Here is a 17148-nt window from a genome sequence, read left to right as displayed (position 1 = left end):
TAATCTGTATTTTAAAATTAACTGTAAGATTAACTAAGCAGCTAACCTGAATTCGATCACGGATGCCAATTCTCAAACTCGAGCAAATTAAGTCCACGAATTAGAGACTCAACATGTTCTGCACTCCCATGATTGATCTGGCTAATGTGGATCAGCTTCTTTTGGGCATCTCCAGAGCTTGCATGATCATCGCAGCGGGACATGAGAGAGTACGAGGATTCAGATGCGGAGGTCTCTATCCCGACTCATGTCCATCCTGTACCTGCAAAAGTGTGGCCTGCTGGCCCAACTCAAAATCATTTGTAAGAAGGAACAAGGAGAGCAGAGGGTTTGTGATAAATACATTTCTTGAATTCAAGCCCCACGTAATTAACTCACTCTCTGCTGATGAGAAACTCCCACCATAGGCCCAACGATTCAAGGGGGAGGTGAAGAAACTGATAAGGACATGTGGAAGTACTAGGAAATCATCGCGTGGCTGAATGAACAACCACACTCATTAGTGGTGCTCTTCTGCTTTGGACCTGTGGATGGTTCCATTTGTATGCAGAACAGCAGGCCAATGCATTCCTTCTAGTGAAAGAGTTTGAAATGGCCATTGAGATCAAGATGGACTACAGGAAGAATACTGATGTGATTGTGCCTGCAGGAAAATAGAGAATGCAATCAGGCAGGAGGAACCGGAGAACAAGATCCGACTTAGGTGAAAGAGGTGCACGGCAGTAGTAGGACACCCCTTGTGGAAGGTGGCTCGTCCTATACCTTCTTAGGTCATCTACTCGAAAATGTCATGGATGATTACTCTCGGAGATTCGTCCTTTAGTAGTAGCATAGTTGGTGAAGTGAATGGCTTAATGAATGTAAGTTCTTCGCTATGAGTCCCATGAACTAGTTCTAGTCAGAATACTTAACATTTACCAGAAGCTAAAATAGCATTTTCTGTTCTAGTGAAAGTGCTATTATTCACAGCAACTGCATTTTGGTGTTGTAACTTTGGATTCATGAACTACTAGTAAGTGGAGTAAAAGAGTGTATATTTAATTACAGAAAACTGATGCAAAGCAAAATATGTACAAGAAAACTAATCTAATGAATTTATTAAATAAAAAAAAAGTGTAAAAGTAACAGAAAAAGGTAGAAAAAAGAAGATTACTGCTTGGCATCACTCTGGCTGCTGCTCTCAAGATGTTCTGTGAAGGTGTTGGAATTAGATAAAGCAATAATTAAATAAATAGAGACAACGACTTCCCTTTGACCCATCTCTGAAATGAGCAATAATACATATACAATGACTCCATTGACAGCAAAGCCATGACGTTTATCCAATACTTACTTCCTAAGAATTATGACTATTCAAAAACTTAATACAGTATATTACTACATCATATAAATACTCCATGTAATAACTTCAAACCTATAAACACTTAAAATTCCACTAAATTTGTTGTCAGCCAAGAAAAGATGACTGCAGATGCCAAAGCAACCTTGGTGTTCATTCCATTCCCTATAATGAGCCACCTGGTGTCAGCAGTAGACACTGCGAAGCTCCTCGCCGATCGAGACGACCGCCTCTCCATTACCATCCTACTTATGAAGCTTCCCGTGGACACCAAGATCAGTTCATACACTAACAATTCTCCCCACCCACGGATCAACTTCCTACACCTGCAAGAAAACAAGTCTGTCACATCAGGGTTGATCGGAGCCAAGAACCGGACGCTTCTGTTCGTGGAGAGCCAGAAGGGTCTGGCCAGAGATGCAGTGGCGGAGATGATGGAGAGCCAGAAAGGGAGACTTGCTGGTTTCGTGCTCGACATGTTCTGCACTCCCATGATTGATGTGGCTAATGAGCTCGGTGCCCCAGCTTACATCTTCTTCCCCAGTGGATCAGCTTTTCTTGGGCTTGTGTTGCACCTCCAGAGCTTGAGCGACGATCATGGCAAAAACTTGAAAGAGTACGAGGATTCAGATGTGGAGATCTGCATTCCGACTTATGTTAATCCAGTACCTGCAAAAGTGTGGCCTGCTAAAGTATTCGACAAGGAGACTGGTTTTCTAGATTTTGTCAGAAGGTACAGAGAGAGCAGAGGGATCATCGTCAACACCTTTCTTGAACTCGAGCACCACGCAATTAGCTCGCTCTCTGCTGATGCCAGAATTCCACCAGTTTATCCATTAGGGCCGATGATTCAAGGGGGAGGTGAAGAAACTGATGAGAACAAGAGGAGGCGTGAGGAGATCACTGCATGGCTGGACAAACAGCCCCATTCATCAGTTGTGTTCCTCTGCTTTGGCACCAACGGAAGTTTTGAGGGCGATCAGGTGAAGGAAATTGCTACTGCGCTGGAGCAGAGTGGAGTCCGGTTTCTGTGGTCATTGAGAAAGCCACCTCCTGAAGGTACAATTGAGTTTCCAGGGGAATATGAGGACCCTGAACAAGTACTGCCAGAAGGGTTCCTCAGAAATACTAATGGAATCGGGAAGGTGATCGGGTGGGCCCCCCAGTTGGCTGTGCTGTCTCACCCTGCTGTGGGAGGATTTGTGTCGCACTGTGGATGGAACTCGACTCTGGAAAGTGTGTGGTGTGGAGTGCCTGTGGCAGCATGGCCGCTGTATGCAGAGCAGCAGACCAATGCATTCCTGCTAGTCAAAGAGTTCGAAATGGCGGTTGAGATCAAAATTGATTACAGGAAGGAAAGTAATGTTATTGTGGGTGCAGGAACGATAGAGAGTGCAATTAGGCAGCTAATGGACCCGGAGAACAAGATCCGACTTAAAGTGAAAGAGCTGCACAACAAGAGTAGACTGGCCCTTGAAGAAGGAGGCTCGTCCTATAACTTCTTAGGTCATCTGATAGAAAATGTCATGGATAATACTCATTGAAGTCTAGCCTGTCTGGTGAAGTGAATGTACTAGATTGAGAGCTCCCAGTCATAGCATTTGCAAGAAACTGAAACAGCATTTCCTAAATCTCAGTCTTGTTTCTCTACACTTGTGTTAGAGGTTCTCATTGTATTATATGCATATGAATCGAATGCATTTTGGTTTTGGCAATCTTGTTTCTTTTGATTGTTGAATTACTAGTAATTGGACATAAGTAGAGAGTAAAATAGGGTATATCTATCTACAGAAACTAGCCCATGTTCGGGTCTGGATGAGCCCTAGTTAGGGTCGAGCCTGGAAGGACTCAGGTTAGAGTCGGGCCTAGGATGACCCTGACGATTCCGTTTTTCTATTATGGCAAACTTTCGTAATGCTAATAATGCCAATGACTAATTCAAGATGTTTAAGACAATAACAATTCAGCCAATGTGTATCATCAAGAACAAAGACAATCAATGTATATACAATTTGGCAAGAGTCTTGGTTCCAATTAGAGTTCCCATAAATAGCATTTGATTAAGCAGCATTTCATGAATCTCACTCTTTTTTTAAACTCGGGAATTGAATGCATTTAGGCGAACTTGTTTATTTTGATTGTTGAATAACTAGTAACTGGCAACAAGAAGATTGTAAGAGAGGGTATATCCAGATGGAGAAACTAACTAATACTATTTAAACAATGCAGAAAAATAAATATATCTAAGGAGAGAAAGGATCTTACCGATGCGGAATTTTCCCAAACATGTGGTTGGCAGATCACATACACAGAAAATTCCGAAGAAATTACACCTTCTGTAGAGCGAAGAGAGATTATTATTCCATATCTAATCTATACAATATATAAAAGGTGAGTTTTAGGATATTTAAGGAAATACTCCCTCCGTTCCATAGTAATAGAGTAATTTCCCTTTTTAGTAAAAGTCAACACATTTTTCCACACCTAATTTACTCTCTCTTACTTTTTTCTATCTTCATCTCTCTACCTTTTTTCATTTTTCACTTTATTCTCTCTTTACTTAACTCACCTAACACAATTTTTCTTAATCTCCGTGACGAAAAGTTTTGTCTCCATTACTATAAAACGGAGGGAATATCATTTTAAAATAGATACTACTCTATTAGGAGTTCCATTTTTTCATTTTAAAATAGATACTACTCTATTAGGAATCCCATTTTATATCTATACAACATATAAAATGTGACTTTTGGGATATTTAAGGAAATATCATTTTAAAATAGATAGTAGTACTACTTAATTAGGAGTCTTATTTTACAGCGGCACGGATTTTAAGAAATGAAGAAAAATGGGTAGAAAATGGGTCTCACTTGTATATATTAGTTTTAAATGAAATGTGAGTGGAATGAGTTAGTGGAATGTGGGACCCTATTAACATTTATGGTAAAAGTGAACCGGGACTCTTATTCGCGGACGGATTAAAATGGAAAAACGGGACTCTTATTTGCGGGCGGAGGGAGTATTATTTAAATAAAATTATGTTTTTTTTACTAAAAGGCAACGTGATTTTAGTTATAAAAGCTGAAGAATTCTTTTTGTAATTACATATTTATGGAGCTGCGGTACTGAAAACTTCCCCACTCCTTGATAACCGCTTCTTCCCATACCCTCATTTTTACCATTACTTTTATCTCCTTTTCTTCGTTTGGGTGGAAACAAAGTTGAAGATGGAACAGTTGCACTCCTATTAAGGTAACGAATTTTATTTCTTCAAATCAACAACTTGGCGCTCTATTATTTTGTATCATCAACTCAATCCCCTTACAACCTGATACTGCTCTAGCAAGTGTAATCTCACCAGGAATTCATGTTACCGTGCTCTTCGTGAATACGATTATGGCTCGTTGTGCGCAATCAACCACACATCCAAATTCATGTTTTTTTAATCTTAATTGATTTATAATTAGTAGTGAGTTGAGAAAATTTGCTGTGTCAATATAATGTGTATGAATTTTGATACATTTATTTTCTACTATTGGTTTATTAGCCAACCGAATACTCATCATATTATTGTTGTTTTATCGTATAGTTTACCAACTTTTCTTTTATTTTTTTACATTGACTCTCTTATAAATTGTACTCCTACTACTACTACGCATTACCAATTAAACTGTGCTTGATTCTTCAAATCATCAACTTCGTTTTGTTAGCTCTATTTTATGATACTTTCATATTGAATGAATGTGGTGCCAGATTGTGGGAACGTGAAATATGTAAGATAGTTGAGATTTTGAAGGATGGTTGTAACAGATTGGTGTTGAGAAAAATTTAGCAAAGTGGAAACTGCTCAAAAATAATTGGATATGAAATGGGCTGGTAAAAGAATAAAATAGTTCTTGGTCCAATTTTTATTAAAACTTATGCCTATTCCATTAATCATAGTAGAAAATAAATAAAGGTAAAATTTCGGCTTAAAACAATATTAGACGTAACGTTCTTTCAGATATAGATTGAGAGGAAAAGTCTGGGGTGCTACACTTTGACTCATCTCTATAGTGTGCAATAATACATGTACCATGACTCCATTGACTGATCGACAGCAATGCTTTCTGCATAAATTATGACTATTCAAATACTACTAGTGGAGTATATCTTATGGAGTACTCATATAATAACTTCAAACCTTTTAACACTTGAAATTGCCAGCAAAGAAAAGATGTCTGCAGATGCCAAAACAACCTTGGTGTTCATTCCATTCCCTGTAATGAGCCACCTGGTGTCAGCAGTTGACACTGCCAAGCTCCTCGCCGATCGAAACGACCGCCTCTCCATCACCATCCTACTTATGAAACTTCCCATGGACACCAAGATCAGTTCCTACACTAACAATTCGCCCCACCCTCGGATCAACTTCCTACACCTGCAAGAAAACAATTCCATCACATCAGGGTTGATCGGAGCCAAGAACCATACGCTTCTGTTCTTGGAGAGCCAGAAGGGTCTGGCCAGAGATGCAGTGGTGGAGATGATGGAGAGCCAGAAAGGGAGACTTGCTGGTTTCGTGCTCGACATGTTCTGCACTCCCATGATTGATGTGGCTAATGAGCTCTGCGCCCCGGCTTACATCTTCTTCCCCAGTGGATCAGCTCCTCTTGGGCTTATGTTGCACCTCCAGAGCTTGAGAGATGATCATGGCAAAAACTTGAAAGAGTACGAGGATTCCGATGTGGAGATCTCTATTCCGACTTATGTTAATCCAGTACCTGCAAAAGTGTGGCCTGCTAGAGTATTCGACAAGGAGACTGGTTTTCTAGATTTTATCAGAAGATACAGAGAGAGCAGAGGGATCATCGTCAACACCTTTCTTGAATTCGAGCACCACGCAATTAGCTCGCTCTCTGCTGATCCCAGAATTCCACCTGTTTATCCATTAGGGCCGATGATTCAAGGGGGAGGTGAAGAAACTGATGAGAACAAGAGGAAGCGTGAGGAGATCATCGCGTGGCTGGACGAGCAGCCCCATTCATCAGTCGTGTTTCTCTGCTTTGGCACCAATGGAAGTTTTGAGGGCGATCAGGTGAAGGAAATTGCTACTGCGCTGGAGCAGAGTGGAGTCCGGTTTCTGTGGTCGTTGAGAAAGCCACCTCCTGAAGGTACAATTGAGTTTCCAGGGGAATATGAGGACCCTGAACAAGTATTGCCTGAAGGGTTCCTCAGAACTACTAATGGAATCGGGAAGGTGATCGGGTGGGCACCCCAGATGGCTGTGCTGTCTCACCCTGCTGTGGGAGTATTTGTGTCGCACTGTGGGTGGAACTCGATTCTGGAAAGTGTGTGGTGCGGAGTGCCTGTAGCAGCATGGCCGCTGTTTGCAGAGCAGCAGGCCAATGCATTCCAGCTAGTCAAAGAGTATGAAATGGCCGTTGAGATCAAGATTGACTACAGGAAGGATAGTGGTGTGATTGTGTCTGCAGGAACGATAGAGAGTGCAATTAGGCAGCTGATGGACCCAGAAAACAAGATCCGACTGAAGGTGAAAGAGCTGCATGACAAGAGCAGAGTGGCCCTTGTGGAAGGAGGCTCATCTTATAACTTCTTAGGCCGTCTACTCGATAATGTCATGGATAACACTCATTGATGTGTAGCCTGTCCGGTGAAGCGAACCTACTAGATTGAGAGTTCTCAATAATAGCATTTGCAAGAAGCTACACATATGAATTGTATTAGAATTGTATTAGGTTCATTGAATTGGATAATGTCCTGAATCCCAGTCTTGGTTCTCTACACTGTGTTAGTCATTGTATTAGGAGTATATACATATGAACTGAATGAATTTTGGATTTGGGGAACTTGTTTTTTTTATTATTGTTGAATTACTAGTAATTGGAGGTTAAGACAATACAATTCAGCCACTGTGTATAAAAACTATTCTGTGTATCATCAAGAACAAAGACAATCAATGTATATACAATTTGGCAAGATTTCATGATTGCCATTCCCTATATTGCTACTCTACACTACACAGGTTTCTCTGCAGCAAGCCTTACCTTATTGAGCGATTCCTTAAATGCTTGCCAGGCAACCATATGATGCTCTGGCGAAGCCATTCCTTCCGCAACCACGTGCATGGCGCGCCTGTACAGATGCTCGTGCCATTGCACAGGATTGCTGATGTCGATATTGTTGGAGCCAATATTAGGAATGTATAGGCGTTTCACGTCCTTCCTCCACCGCGTCAAGATGTACTGGCCGGGGATCTCCTCTGTACTGTTGTAGTTGAGGACGGTCAATGCATGCCTGCATAAATATCCTCTGAAACTGAAGCAGCAACAAATGCAGCGAACCTCCATCCCAACTTTATCATATACAACTTCAAAGTTATGAGCCTCCATTGCATCTCCTCCATCATTTCGTTCTTTAACCATATATGTTATTATTGGCCCGTTCACATGAACGTGAGTAACACTGAAACAACCATGCATCAGCGCCACTTCTTCTTGGAACTTCAAGAATATCTCTTTGGTATACAGTTCACAGACCTGCGTCTCATAACTGCATCTCGTGCTTAACACTGGTCTAAACTCTCTCGACTCAATATCATCAAGAGCCTCCCTCTGGATCATTTTTTGTTGAAGTGATTCGTATACCTTGAAGAATTCAGTCCAGCTCGTTTGATCATCTAAATAGCCATGGAAAAACGGATTTGTGTATTCACCGGGCTGATAAGTAAATATTCCGGCAAAAATGGAGTTTTTAAAGTAAACCGGGGCCCATCTTTCTCGGTCTTCGTACAAGCTGTTGAGCCATTCATGATCGCTCATGGAAAAATGTTGAATCATCTCCTCCCAGCCTGTTTCAAATTCTTCTATCTTTGTTGTGCTGTACACTGTTCGGTTTAATACTGTTTGAAACACTTGCGACTCCCCCACCTCCCCTAACCTTTCGTGAATGCTCTGCATCACAAGGGGTAAATGGAGACAATGATGAGCCCTTGGGAAAACTTCAGAGATTGCACCCTGCAGTGCCTTGCATTGGTCCGTGATTATAGTTTGTGGAGGACGTCCAAACATACATGTCAGCCATGCTCTCATCAGCCAAACATAAGTCTCAAAGGTTTCTTCAGCGAGCAACCCACAACCCATTAACACAGATTGACCATGGTGATTCAGTCCACTGAATGAGAGCAGCGGAATATTGTGCTTTTTTGACAGGCATGTTGAGTCAACAACTACCACGTCACTAAAATAGCCATAGGCAGCCCTTGACCTGGAATCGATCCAGAAAACATTCCTTACATACCCTTCATCGTTTAAATCCATAACATAAAAGAAGTTTGGGTCAGCAAGCTGTGCCTGACGAAAATAATTTTGCATAACTTCAAGATCACCATTTCCAAATTTTAAACGTTTCAACTGGTCTGTATGGTGGCTGAAACCTCCTTCACTTGAGCTTCCATAATTTACTGCATCGAGAGCTGGAGTTCGATAAAGCTTAATTGTTTTCACTTCCACATCAACAGCAGAACTCGACTTCCTCTTGATCCCTGCTTCTATCTTCTTATTTGACCGGGAGTTTTGAGCCTTTTGATGATCAAATAAATGGTTATGTTCTAGTTTTACTTCATCCAATCTCCATCTGTTTGACTCCACCAACCTCAACCTTATCATTGCCAGACATCCTGTCCTTGTTTCCTTTCTTCGAGTACACGCTTCTTTCATTGTTTTGAAGCCCTCACAGTTGCAACAGAGTACTGCCCCACGCTTCTCTTTGCTATTACGTTTTGTCCATGAAGATTTGACCCTTATACCGAATCCAAGCTCCTTGGCATAGTAGTTGTAGAAGTTATAGGCATCATCATATGATTCAAACTCCATTCCCTCAACAGGTTGGAGATAAGACTTTCCTAGTGTATGATCATTTTGAGCACCATTGGCAGAAATACCAAGCATTTGGTCACTGCTGCTGTCCCTGTCATTGCTTTGGATCTCAAGCATTTGCTCATAGTTGCCCTCATGGTCATTCCTCTCAATTTCGATCACATGCTCACTCTCATCCACATTATGAATGCCGAGCACCTGCTTGCCATCATTTTCAAGGTCAGCTCCTTCACTTCCAAGCACTTGTTCAATGGCATTCTCAAGATCAGTGTTCTTGAGTTTAAGTATTTTTCTGTCTTCATTTCCAAGGTCGCGTGCTTCAATCTTGAAGCATTCCTCTCCTTCATCCAGAAGGTCCTCACTGTTTTCAGAAGTTTCATCCACCTTCACAAGTACACAACAGCAGCAGCAGCAAAAAAGTAAACTAAGCTGACACTAGAACCAAACCCGAGTGAGACTACTTAGAGCAAGTCGTCGCACCACAAGCAAGATAGTGTTTTTCTTATAAAGATACTTCCAAAAACAAAAAAGTTAGGCTACCTCTGGATTCACTAAGCATTATTTTCACTATCACACATGCACATATATGTATTGGCCGGAATACACCGCTTATACACTATAGATTTCACAAAAATCACAGACTCTTATTGCAATCCACATTATGATATCTAGCAAACAAACATGATAGTTTTCAACCTGTTACATTATTTCAAAATTTCTGTTTCTACAGAGATATGCAGCAGATAAAAGAATCAGAAACAAAAATTTCACAGCGAACATAAATGAGATTGATACGTCAAATTCACATTGATGAACCATACAGAAAATGCATGCATAAGAAAAGGTTAAAAGATAGTAAAAAATTATAAGTACTGAAAAACCAAGCAACAATATTTGGAATTCGTAGAGAAGCAAATAAGAAAAAAAATTAGGGCACCGAATTGGGGGTAAGTGAGAGGTGATACAGTCCTCGGGCGGTGAATTAACGGCACAAAAATATAATGACTATTAAAGCCTTACGATGATTTCGATGCCGGAGTTAGGCGATAGGCCGTCACCGGCGGGAGAAAATACGGCGGCGTCTGCCATTGGTGGAGGAGAGGTTGACGTTGGGTTGCGTCAAAGTCTGATAGATTAGTATATTTTCCGTAGCTCGTGTGCTTAATTTATTTGTAGGCCCTCGTATTTCCAATGCTTTCCAATTTTTATACAAAATTTTGAATTTGTTTTCAATTTCTCAAATCCCATAATTTGATGAAAGTTTAGAAAAGTACTGCTTAATTACCCTAAACTTGTTTAGAATCATTTCCATGTGTTTGGTTTGGCGTATGGATGTCAAACAAGCTAGTCCATTAGTTTTGGGTTAATCTTACTCGGACTGTGGGTTAATTAGTCAGTCTTGTTGAGTTGGAATGTAAAATATCTATTATTATTTGTGAAAATAATGATAAAATTAGCATGTGATTAAACGATTTACAATAACGCAAATTAGTATATTTATAAAATGTAAAAGAGTATTATGAGAATTTTGGGATATATGCTTAAACTCGAACATGAATAAATACTAATAGTGTGACATATGATAACGTTAAGTTTAATAAATCTGAGTCGTTCAATGATTTAATATATTACGATGGCTCATGATATTGAACATTTAAGCTACTAGGCAAGTCTACCAGGTTCTTAGTCAGTCCTACTCAAGTTATAGACTAATCAGATTGTAGTTTAATCGGTCAAAATATATTTGACCATATCCAAATAAATTTAGCAAGCTATTTAGATCAATCCATAAGTTTTGAGTTAATAACATTCCTAATTTATAAATTTATTTTAATGCTTAATCGAGAACAATACTAGTATTAGTAGTAGTATATAAAGTTCCCATTATTTCCTTGTGTTAAAATTAATCTCGGTTTACTCAGTGTCGATGGTCTCGAATAGAAAAACCTTCATCCTCTAGGTAATGTGATTTTTAAAGAAATTCCATTATGAGTTAATAACATTCCTAATTTATAAATTTATTTTAATGCTTAATCGAGAACAATACTAGTATTAGTAGTAGTATATAAAGTTCCCATTATTTCCTTGTGTTAAAATTAATCTCGGTTTACTCAGTGTCGATGGTCTCGAGTCAATTTAATGACTTGTCTAAGGAGGGTAATATCGGCAATATACAAATTTTATTTTCCGAACGAAATTGAAATAAAATAAAAGCAGAAAAATAAAGTAGTTAGTGGTGGTCGTTAAATTCCTAACTTGCTGCACCACACCTCTCCTGCTCTCCACCGCCGCCGCCGCTATGCCTTTCTCTCTCCTCCCTCCTCCTCCTCCTCCACTCATCTCTCCAACCATTTCCACCTTCTCTTCCAGTAAATTATCCAATCAGAAACGATTCGCCCGTATAATCGTGGAGGCTTCTAAAAACGACGACGAAGAACCCGCTTTCAATCCGTTTGGGTTCGTCACCGACAATCCTTCCAGCCGCAGCGCCATTCAGCTACCGGAATCCCCTGCGGAGGACGGGAATGTCGGCCAAATGCTCTATGTAATTATTACTACCATTTCTTCTATTATTAATTCCCAGTTTGAAGGAAGATAGTTGAAAGAAACTCTTCATTCAATTGCTGTTCCATGCCTTAATTGGAGGAAGATTGTTGAAATTTAATCAGTTTGATGTAGTAGTATTATGAATTACTGGTGATTTTTTATTTGCAACTAAGGGAGGACTGTATCTGTTTCAGACTTTTAGTTCATCTTACAATTGCAGATTACTTGCTATATTTTGGATCCATCTCTACTTTTCCATATAAAAGCACTGACTAGTATAAAAAAAATAGGAGGAATTAAGTCCAATACTGTGAGTTTTCTTAATCTGTTGAAAAATTTATTCTTTTGATTTTTTTAGGGAAAAGTAGTTCTATCGTAGTAGGATAGATTCTTTAGACATAGATGAAAATACCCGTGGACCTATCAGCATGGGACGAAGGGATTAGTTAAAGTTATGAAGTGAAATCATGTTTCAGATAGCCGTTAATCTGTCTATGTTTTTTAAAATGATGATGTTATGTTTCAAATGGTGGCGCCATCCTCTTAAGAGTTTTGTGTGATGATTTGGAGATGTGAACTAACATTTGCATGTCGTGTCATTTAATTTGTTATGAAAGAGAATAGAAGACAAGGGAAGGGACTATGGCTCTATCATCAAATCTGGAGGTTTTCGATGGTTTGTAAGAGAAACAGGTAACAAACCGCATCAACATGTTTTCTCAGTTGAAATTTGATAATTTGGTTCCTTTCCTTTGCAGGATCACGTGAAAGAGGGCGTGGAACCATCGTGTTTCTACACGGTGCTCCAACACAGTCATACAGCTATCGAGTTGTTATGTCTCAGGTACTGCTGGTGATCTACTGGCCAAGTTCATACATTTTGCAACATAGTGTTGCCAATGTTTGCTTGTTCAACTACAGCCACTAAATGAGTGGTGGGGTTATGACTTTTTGTGACCATTGAATGCTAAACAAATCCTGTTTGTCTCTGTTGATTTTTATGGCTATTATGCTGTAGATGTCGGATGCCGGGTTCCACTGCCTTGCACCTGACTGGATAGGATTTGGTTTTAGCGACAAGCCACAGCCTGGATATGGATTTGACTACACAGGTTTTGCAACTTACCGATCCTTTATTTCATTTTTTGATTGTATGGAATTGTTAACAAGAATCTGATAATTTAATTGGCAGAGAAAGAATTCCATGACGTGTTTGACAAATTACTGGATACTCTTGGGGTTACCGAACCCTTTTACCTAGTAGTTCAGGTTTGGACTTGACAATCATTGTCTATATCCTAATAAAGTTTCGTGTCTCAGTTGAATCTTGTCTTGTTTCCTCAATAAAACTCTTAGCGTGTCTTCAAATTTTACCAACATACCTTAAATTTTACGTGAGTTCCTGCGTCTTGCAGGGATTTGTAGTGGGATCGTATGGATTGACGTGGGCTTTGAAAAATCAAAGTAGATTGTCAAAGCTTGCAATCCTGAACACACCATTGACGACCTCATCACCGCTTCCTGGGTTATTTCAACAGCTCAGGTGTTGTGATTACGTGCATCTTTTGCCTATGAAGACGACCATCTCAAACCTCTTCTTTACTACCTAATGTTGGTGTGTTTTATTTATTGGTTTTCTGATAGTAGATGCCATCTGCATCTTTGCTGATTTCCAGGATTCCGCTTCTTGGCGAATTTACTTGCCAGAATGCAATTATGGCTGAGCGTTTTATTGAAGCAGGTAGCGCGTACGTATCAAGAAAGTTTTCTTCCATTTTATGTGATCTCAAACCTTTACTTTCAACAAAGATGCCTGCTTATGATTTGATTTATCTGGATGTTAGATATACATTATGTTACTGTGTTTTCACTAATAAAGAACATGTTCATGGCAGCTATGCCTTGAAGCTGGAAAAGGCAGATGTATATCGGTTGCCATACCTCTCTAGCAGTGGCCCTGGATTTGGTCTGTAATATCATTCCAAACCGATAGTAGCTTCTTTTGTCTTATCAAGCCGTTCGACACAGACAAACAGATTATAGGCTAAAGATATGCTTCTTGTGTTTTCACTGATTCATTTCCTTTTGATGTTACAGCTCTGCTTGAGGCTACCAAAAGAGCTAACATCAAAGATATTAACAGCCGAGTATCAGCTGGATTCGCATCTGGAAGGTACGTTACTACACAATTGACTAAACAGTGTGTCGTCTCATACTTCCTGATTGATTGCACTAACCTTCAGTATATTAGATCATAAAAGTAAATTCTTCGAAGATCAACTCTCTCAAATATACTTCATATGGTGTCTTCAGCTGGGATAAGCCGATACTGGTTGCCTGGGGATTGTCAGACAAGTATCTACCGCAGTCAGTTGCTGAAGAATTCCAGAAAGGGAATACAGATAGAGTAAAGCTTCAGATGATCGAAGGTGCAGGCCACATGCCGCAGGAGGACTGGTAAACAATCTCTCACAAGCTATTAGTTTCTGCAGACTGCAAACACGAACATTTCCTACCTCTCAACAACATTTCATATTTGCAGGCCGGAGAAAGTTGTCGGCGCCTTGAGAGTATTTTTCTGAAGAGTAAAATGCCTCTCATTACAACTGAGTAAGGAGGGATATGTTGGCATCCATGTAAATCTGCTGTAGATGCAGCCCAGTCAGTATGATTGATTGTAAATTGATATACTATATGTGTAAGTATGAAACTGGAAAAAGAAGCAACAAGTAATCTATACATTCTTGTACTACAAATTAAGTATGTTATTCTATCTGAGACAGCCGGGAGAAATTGTCCGTGGACGTTACTGCCGATGAGTTAAACGATGTCATTTATTCATACATAAACAACACCGTTTGGTTTATAGACATCAACTATACGATCTTATTTTTTCGCATTGGGCAAACTGAAAAAAGGAAATCCAAACGTCCCGGTTTTCCAATTATTTTACAAAATTACTCGCCGAATCAGAATTTAACCAAATTTTGTAATTTTTTCAATGTTTTTCCGATATTTTATGACCGGTCATAATACAACCAAATAGCTCTAATCAAGTAGTGTTATAAACTGCCACCTGAAATTTAATTATAATAAAGATTGCAGTATCTGATTGTTTTTGAAAAAAAGGAATAATATCTAGACTCCTAACTGTCAACTGTAATCTTGATTCCAATGCTACATTGTGTTTATTGCTTCTTTCCACTTCACAAAAAGGAAAATTGTAATCAAAGCAAAAGCAAAATATTAGTACTCCCTCCCGTTTCACTATAGTCAAGTCATTTTTACCATTTCGAGAAGTTTCTTTGTAGTTGAGTCATTTCCTTATATGATAACTTTTTTCTCTTTCTTACTTTATTCTCTCTACTTTATTCACTTTAACTTTATTCTCTCTACATTTTCCTCTCTCTTACTCTTTTATCTATTTATATAACACACTCAATATTCATTTCTAAAACTACGTGCCGAAAAATTTCGCTTCAACTATGACGAAATGAAGGGAGTATTAAATTGTAATAATATTTTAACATAGTATCCCTTTCCATATTAACTTAAAAAATTACAATGACCATGATATTCGTCTCCTCAAACTGAAACCAAGGAGCAGTATATTTTTATTTGCCTAATTATTTTCGCCGAATCTTTAATTTCATATAATAATAAAGTCCCTCTGACTACTTAAATATATTGCTGAGCAACATGGCTTTGACTTCTTATAAGTAAAGCATCTCTTTTAGTACTACTCCTATTATTCTTCAAGATATTATTTTAAAATTAAGAAAACGCCAAGACTTTTTGGAATTTTTCATTTTAAATATTTCATTGCTTGACCGCACGGTGCAAACAAAGTGATTTAGATTCCAAGTCAAACGATCATGATTAAACAAAAACAATAATAATGATGACTCTGCGATTGGTTTAAAAATTGAATATAAATAAAACTAAAGAATATTTTCGACATGGACTATCCAATGTTCGGCTATATTGTTACATGAGATATTGACAAATGCAAAATTTAAATAATTAGCCTGTCTCCTTGAATTCTTTGTCATGTTTGCTTGCCCAAGAGGTTGATTAATTTAGGAAAAATTGCTAGAAAAACTATGAATTTTGATTAGATTCTAGTTAGTTTCACAAGTTCAAAAAATAGTCTTTAAGACTATGGATTTTAACATTTTTTTTTTCAATTTTCTTGTGACGAAATGTTCCAATTTCCTATTATAACGTGATGTTAATTTGATGCACACATATTTCAAATTAATGGCGTTGAGTTTATTTGCTAAGTGTGTTGAGAATGATAAAATTCATGGTCGATCTTGACCTCATTGAATTTTCATATGCTACATTAAATAAAATTTCACTTTGTGGAAATTTTGAGAAACGTATTAAAATTCTTGGTTTTTACTGTTGGTTTTAAAAGCTTGCCTATGGTTTTAAAAGCTGCATGACTAATCAAGAATTTGATCAAAATTCATAGCAATTTGCCTATTAATTCTGTTCGGCGGGGTTTGAACCCGTGACCTCAAAGTCACTATAGTTCCACGATGCCAACTGCGCTACGACCCGTTGGTAATTTACTCATTAATTTAGTAGTATGCTTGAAATGGTTATAATATAAGTGGGTCAATAATAATCAATCAAAATATTAACCTAAACTAGGCTAGCTAGTAGTTGCCAAAAATCTTAATGTTGGAACTGCAGTAGTGCACTAGTTATATAGGTGTGCAAATCTACAACCAATATATTTAATTGTTAGATTGCTTATTTATATCGAATTGAAGTCACAGCCACACTGTTTAAATTTATCCAAATTTGAAGGTATGGTATATACTATATAGCATGTACAGTATAATAAGTAATTCTATAAAATATTGCATCTTCTTTCCTTGAGAAATTAAAAAATATGATTTGTCTCATCTGTGCACATTCCTAATATAATTAACTTTGTAGTAACTTAAATACAAGCATATTAAATGTCCCTAAACCGATGTAAGACAAGCTTTAAATAAATACTATTTAAATGTATATCTCACATTGTTTAATAGTTAATACAGACCCATTTTGTAATAACTAATTTCAACTAATTATTTATACTCATTGAAACTTGATTTTAAGTAAATATAACTGTACTACTACGGAGTATAACGCAATTGATATTTGATACTCTTCAACATAAAACTTTAGTAAATACTTGAAAATTTACAGATTCACCCCTTTTGAATTTTATTAATTCTGTATTTATTGCGGTCATAGTAGTTTAAATTGGTGAAATGAAGCATTCTTACTATTATTACTGCAACTCCATTATTAATGAATTGGGCAATATCTGGTGGAAAGTGTTTATACTAGCAGTATATATTTGAATTTTAACTATTTCTATATTTT

At 38.2% G+C, this 17148-nt stretch overlaps 3 protein-coding genes across 7 annotated transcripts; 2 read left to right on the top strand and 1 right to left on the bottom strand.

The window, feature by feature from the left end:
• Window positions 1–1223: 1223 nt before the first annotated feature.
• Window positions 1224–10369, bottom strand: LOC125207084 (protein FAR1-RELATED SEQUENCE 8-like). Of its 5 annotated transcripts, none has more exons than XM_089061099.1 (4): window positions 10237–10369; window positions 7387–9600; window positions 2106–2950; window positions 1224–2008 (listed from the first exon to the last, which is right to left on the bottom strand). In XM_089061099.1, the coding sequence occupies exons 1-3, from the start codon at window positions 10303–10305 to the stop codon at window positions 2864–2866; spliced, it is 2370 nt and encodes a 789-aa protein (XP_088917225.1). In that variant the 5' UTR covers window positions 10306–10369; the 3' UTR covers window positions 1224–2008; window positions 2106–2863. The 5 variants fall into 5 exon arrangements, with proteins under 5 accessions (XP_088917225.1, XP_088917224.1, XP_088917223.1 ...); XM_089061098.1 differs by lacking the exons at window positions 1224–2008; window positions 2106–2950 and adding exons at window positions 5293–5448; window positions 5523–6807; XM_089061097.1 differs by lacking the exons at window positions 1224–2008; window positions 2106–2950 and adding exons at window positions 5293–6102; window positions 6200–6807.
• LOC125207085 (anthocyanidin 3-O-glucosyltransferase 2-like) lies at window positions 5556–7188 on the top strand. Its single transcript, XM_048106294.2, has one exon. It carries the CDS (start codon window positions 5556–5558, stop codon window positions 6975–6977), a length of 1422 nt encoding a protein of 473 aa, XP_047962251.1. The 3' UTR covers window positions 6978–7188.
• Window positions 10370–11460: 1091 nt separating the features above from the next.
• On the top strand, window positions 11461–14572 carry LOC125206464 (alpha/beta-Hydrolases superfamily protein). The gene is made up of 11 exons (XM_048105715.2): window positions 11461–11761; window positions 12381–12456; window positions 12522–12607; window positions 12782–12875; window positions 12956–13032; window positions 13179–13306; window positions 13440–13511; window positions 13659–13729; window positions 13861–13936; window positions 14077–14220; window positions 14306–14572. The coding sequence occupies exons 1-11, from the start codon at window positions 11516–11518 to the stop codon at window positions 14343–14345; spliced, it is 1110 nt and encodes a 369-aa protein (XP_047961672.2). The 5' UTR covers window positions 11461–11515; the 3' UTR covers window positions 14346–14572.
• Window positions 14573–17148: the final 2576 nt, after the last annotated feature.

The sequence above is a fragment of the Salvia hispanica genome, chromosome 6 (genome assembly GCF_029641045.1).
Source record: "Salvia hispanica isolate PSC_SH4W2 chromosome 6, Shi_PSC_v1, whole genome shotgun sequence".
In the NCBI taxonomy this organism is placed as follows: Eukaryota; Viridiplantae; Streptophyta; class Magnoliopsida; order Lamiales; family Lamiaceae; genus Salvia; species Salvia hispanica.
This window is presented reverse-complemented; position numbering and strand designations above follow the sequence as displayed.

Excerpts from the sequence above, each read along its gene's own strand:
- LOC125207085 (XM_048106294.2), top strand. The coding sequence starts at position 5,556 with ATGTCTGCAGATGCCAAAACAACCTTGGTGTTCATTCCATTCCCTGTA.
- LOC125207084 (XM_089061099.1), bottom strand. The coding sequence starts at position 10,305 with ATGGCAGACGCCGCCGTATTTTCTCCCGCCGGTGACGGCCTATCGCCT. Across the intron at positions 9,601-10,236 it reads ACTCCGGCATCGAAATCATC|GTGGATGAAACTTCTGAAAA; the intron begins GTAAGGCTTTAA and ends GTACTTGTGAAG. Across the intron at positions 2,951-7,386 it reads TTAAGGAATCGCTCAATAAG|TTTCTTGCAAATGCTATGAC; the intron begins GTAAGGCTTGCT and ends ATGCTGTTTCAG.
- LOC125206464 (XM_048105715.2), top strand. The coding sequence starts at position 11,516 with ATGCCTTTCTCTCTCCTCCCTCCTCCTCCTCCTCCACTCATCTCTCCA. Across the intron at positions 13,307-13,439 it reads GGGTTATTTCAACAGCTCAG|GATTCCGCTTCTTGGCGAAT; the intron begins GTGTTGTGATTA and ends GCTGATTTCCAG. Across the intron at positions 13,937-14,076 it reads GCTGGATTCGCATCTGGAAG|CTGGGATAAGCCGATACTGG; the intron begins GTACGTTACTAC and ends TGGTGTCTTCAG.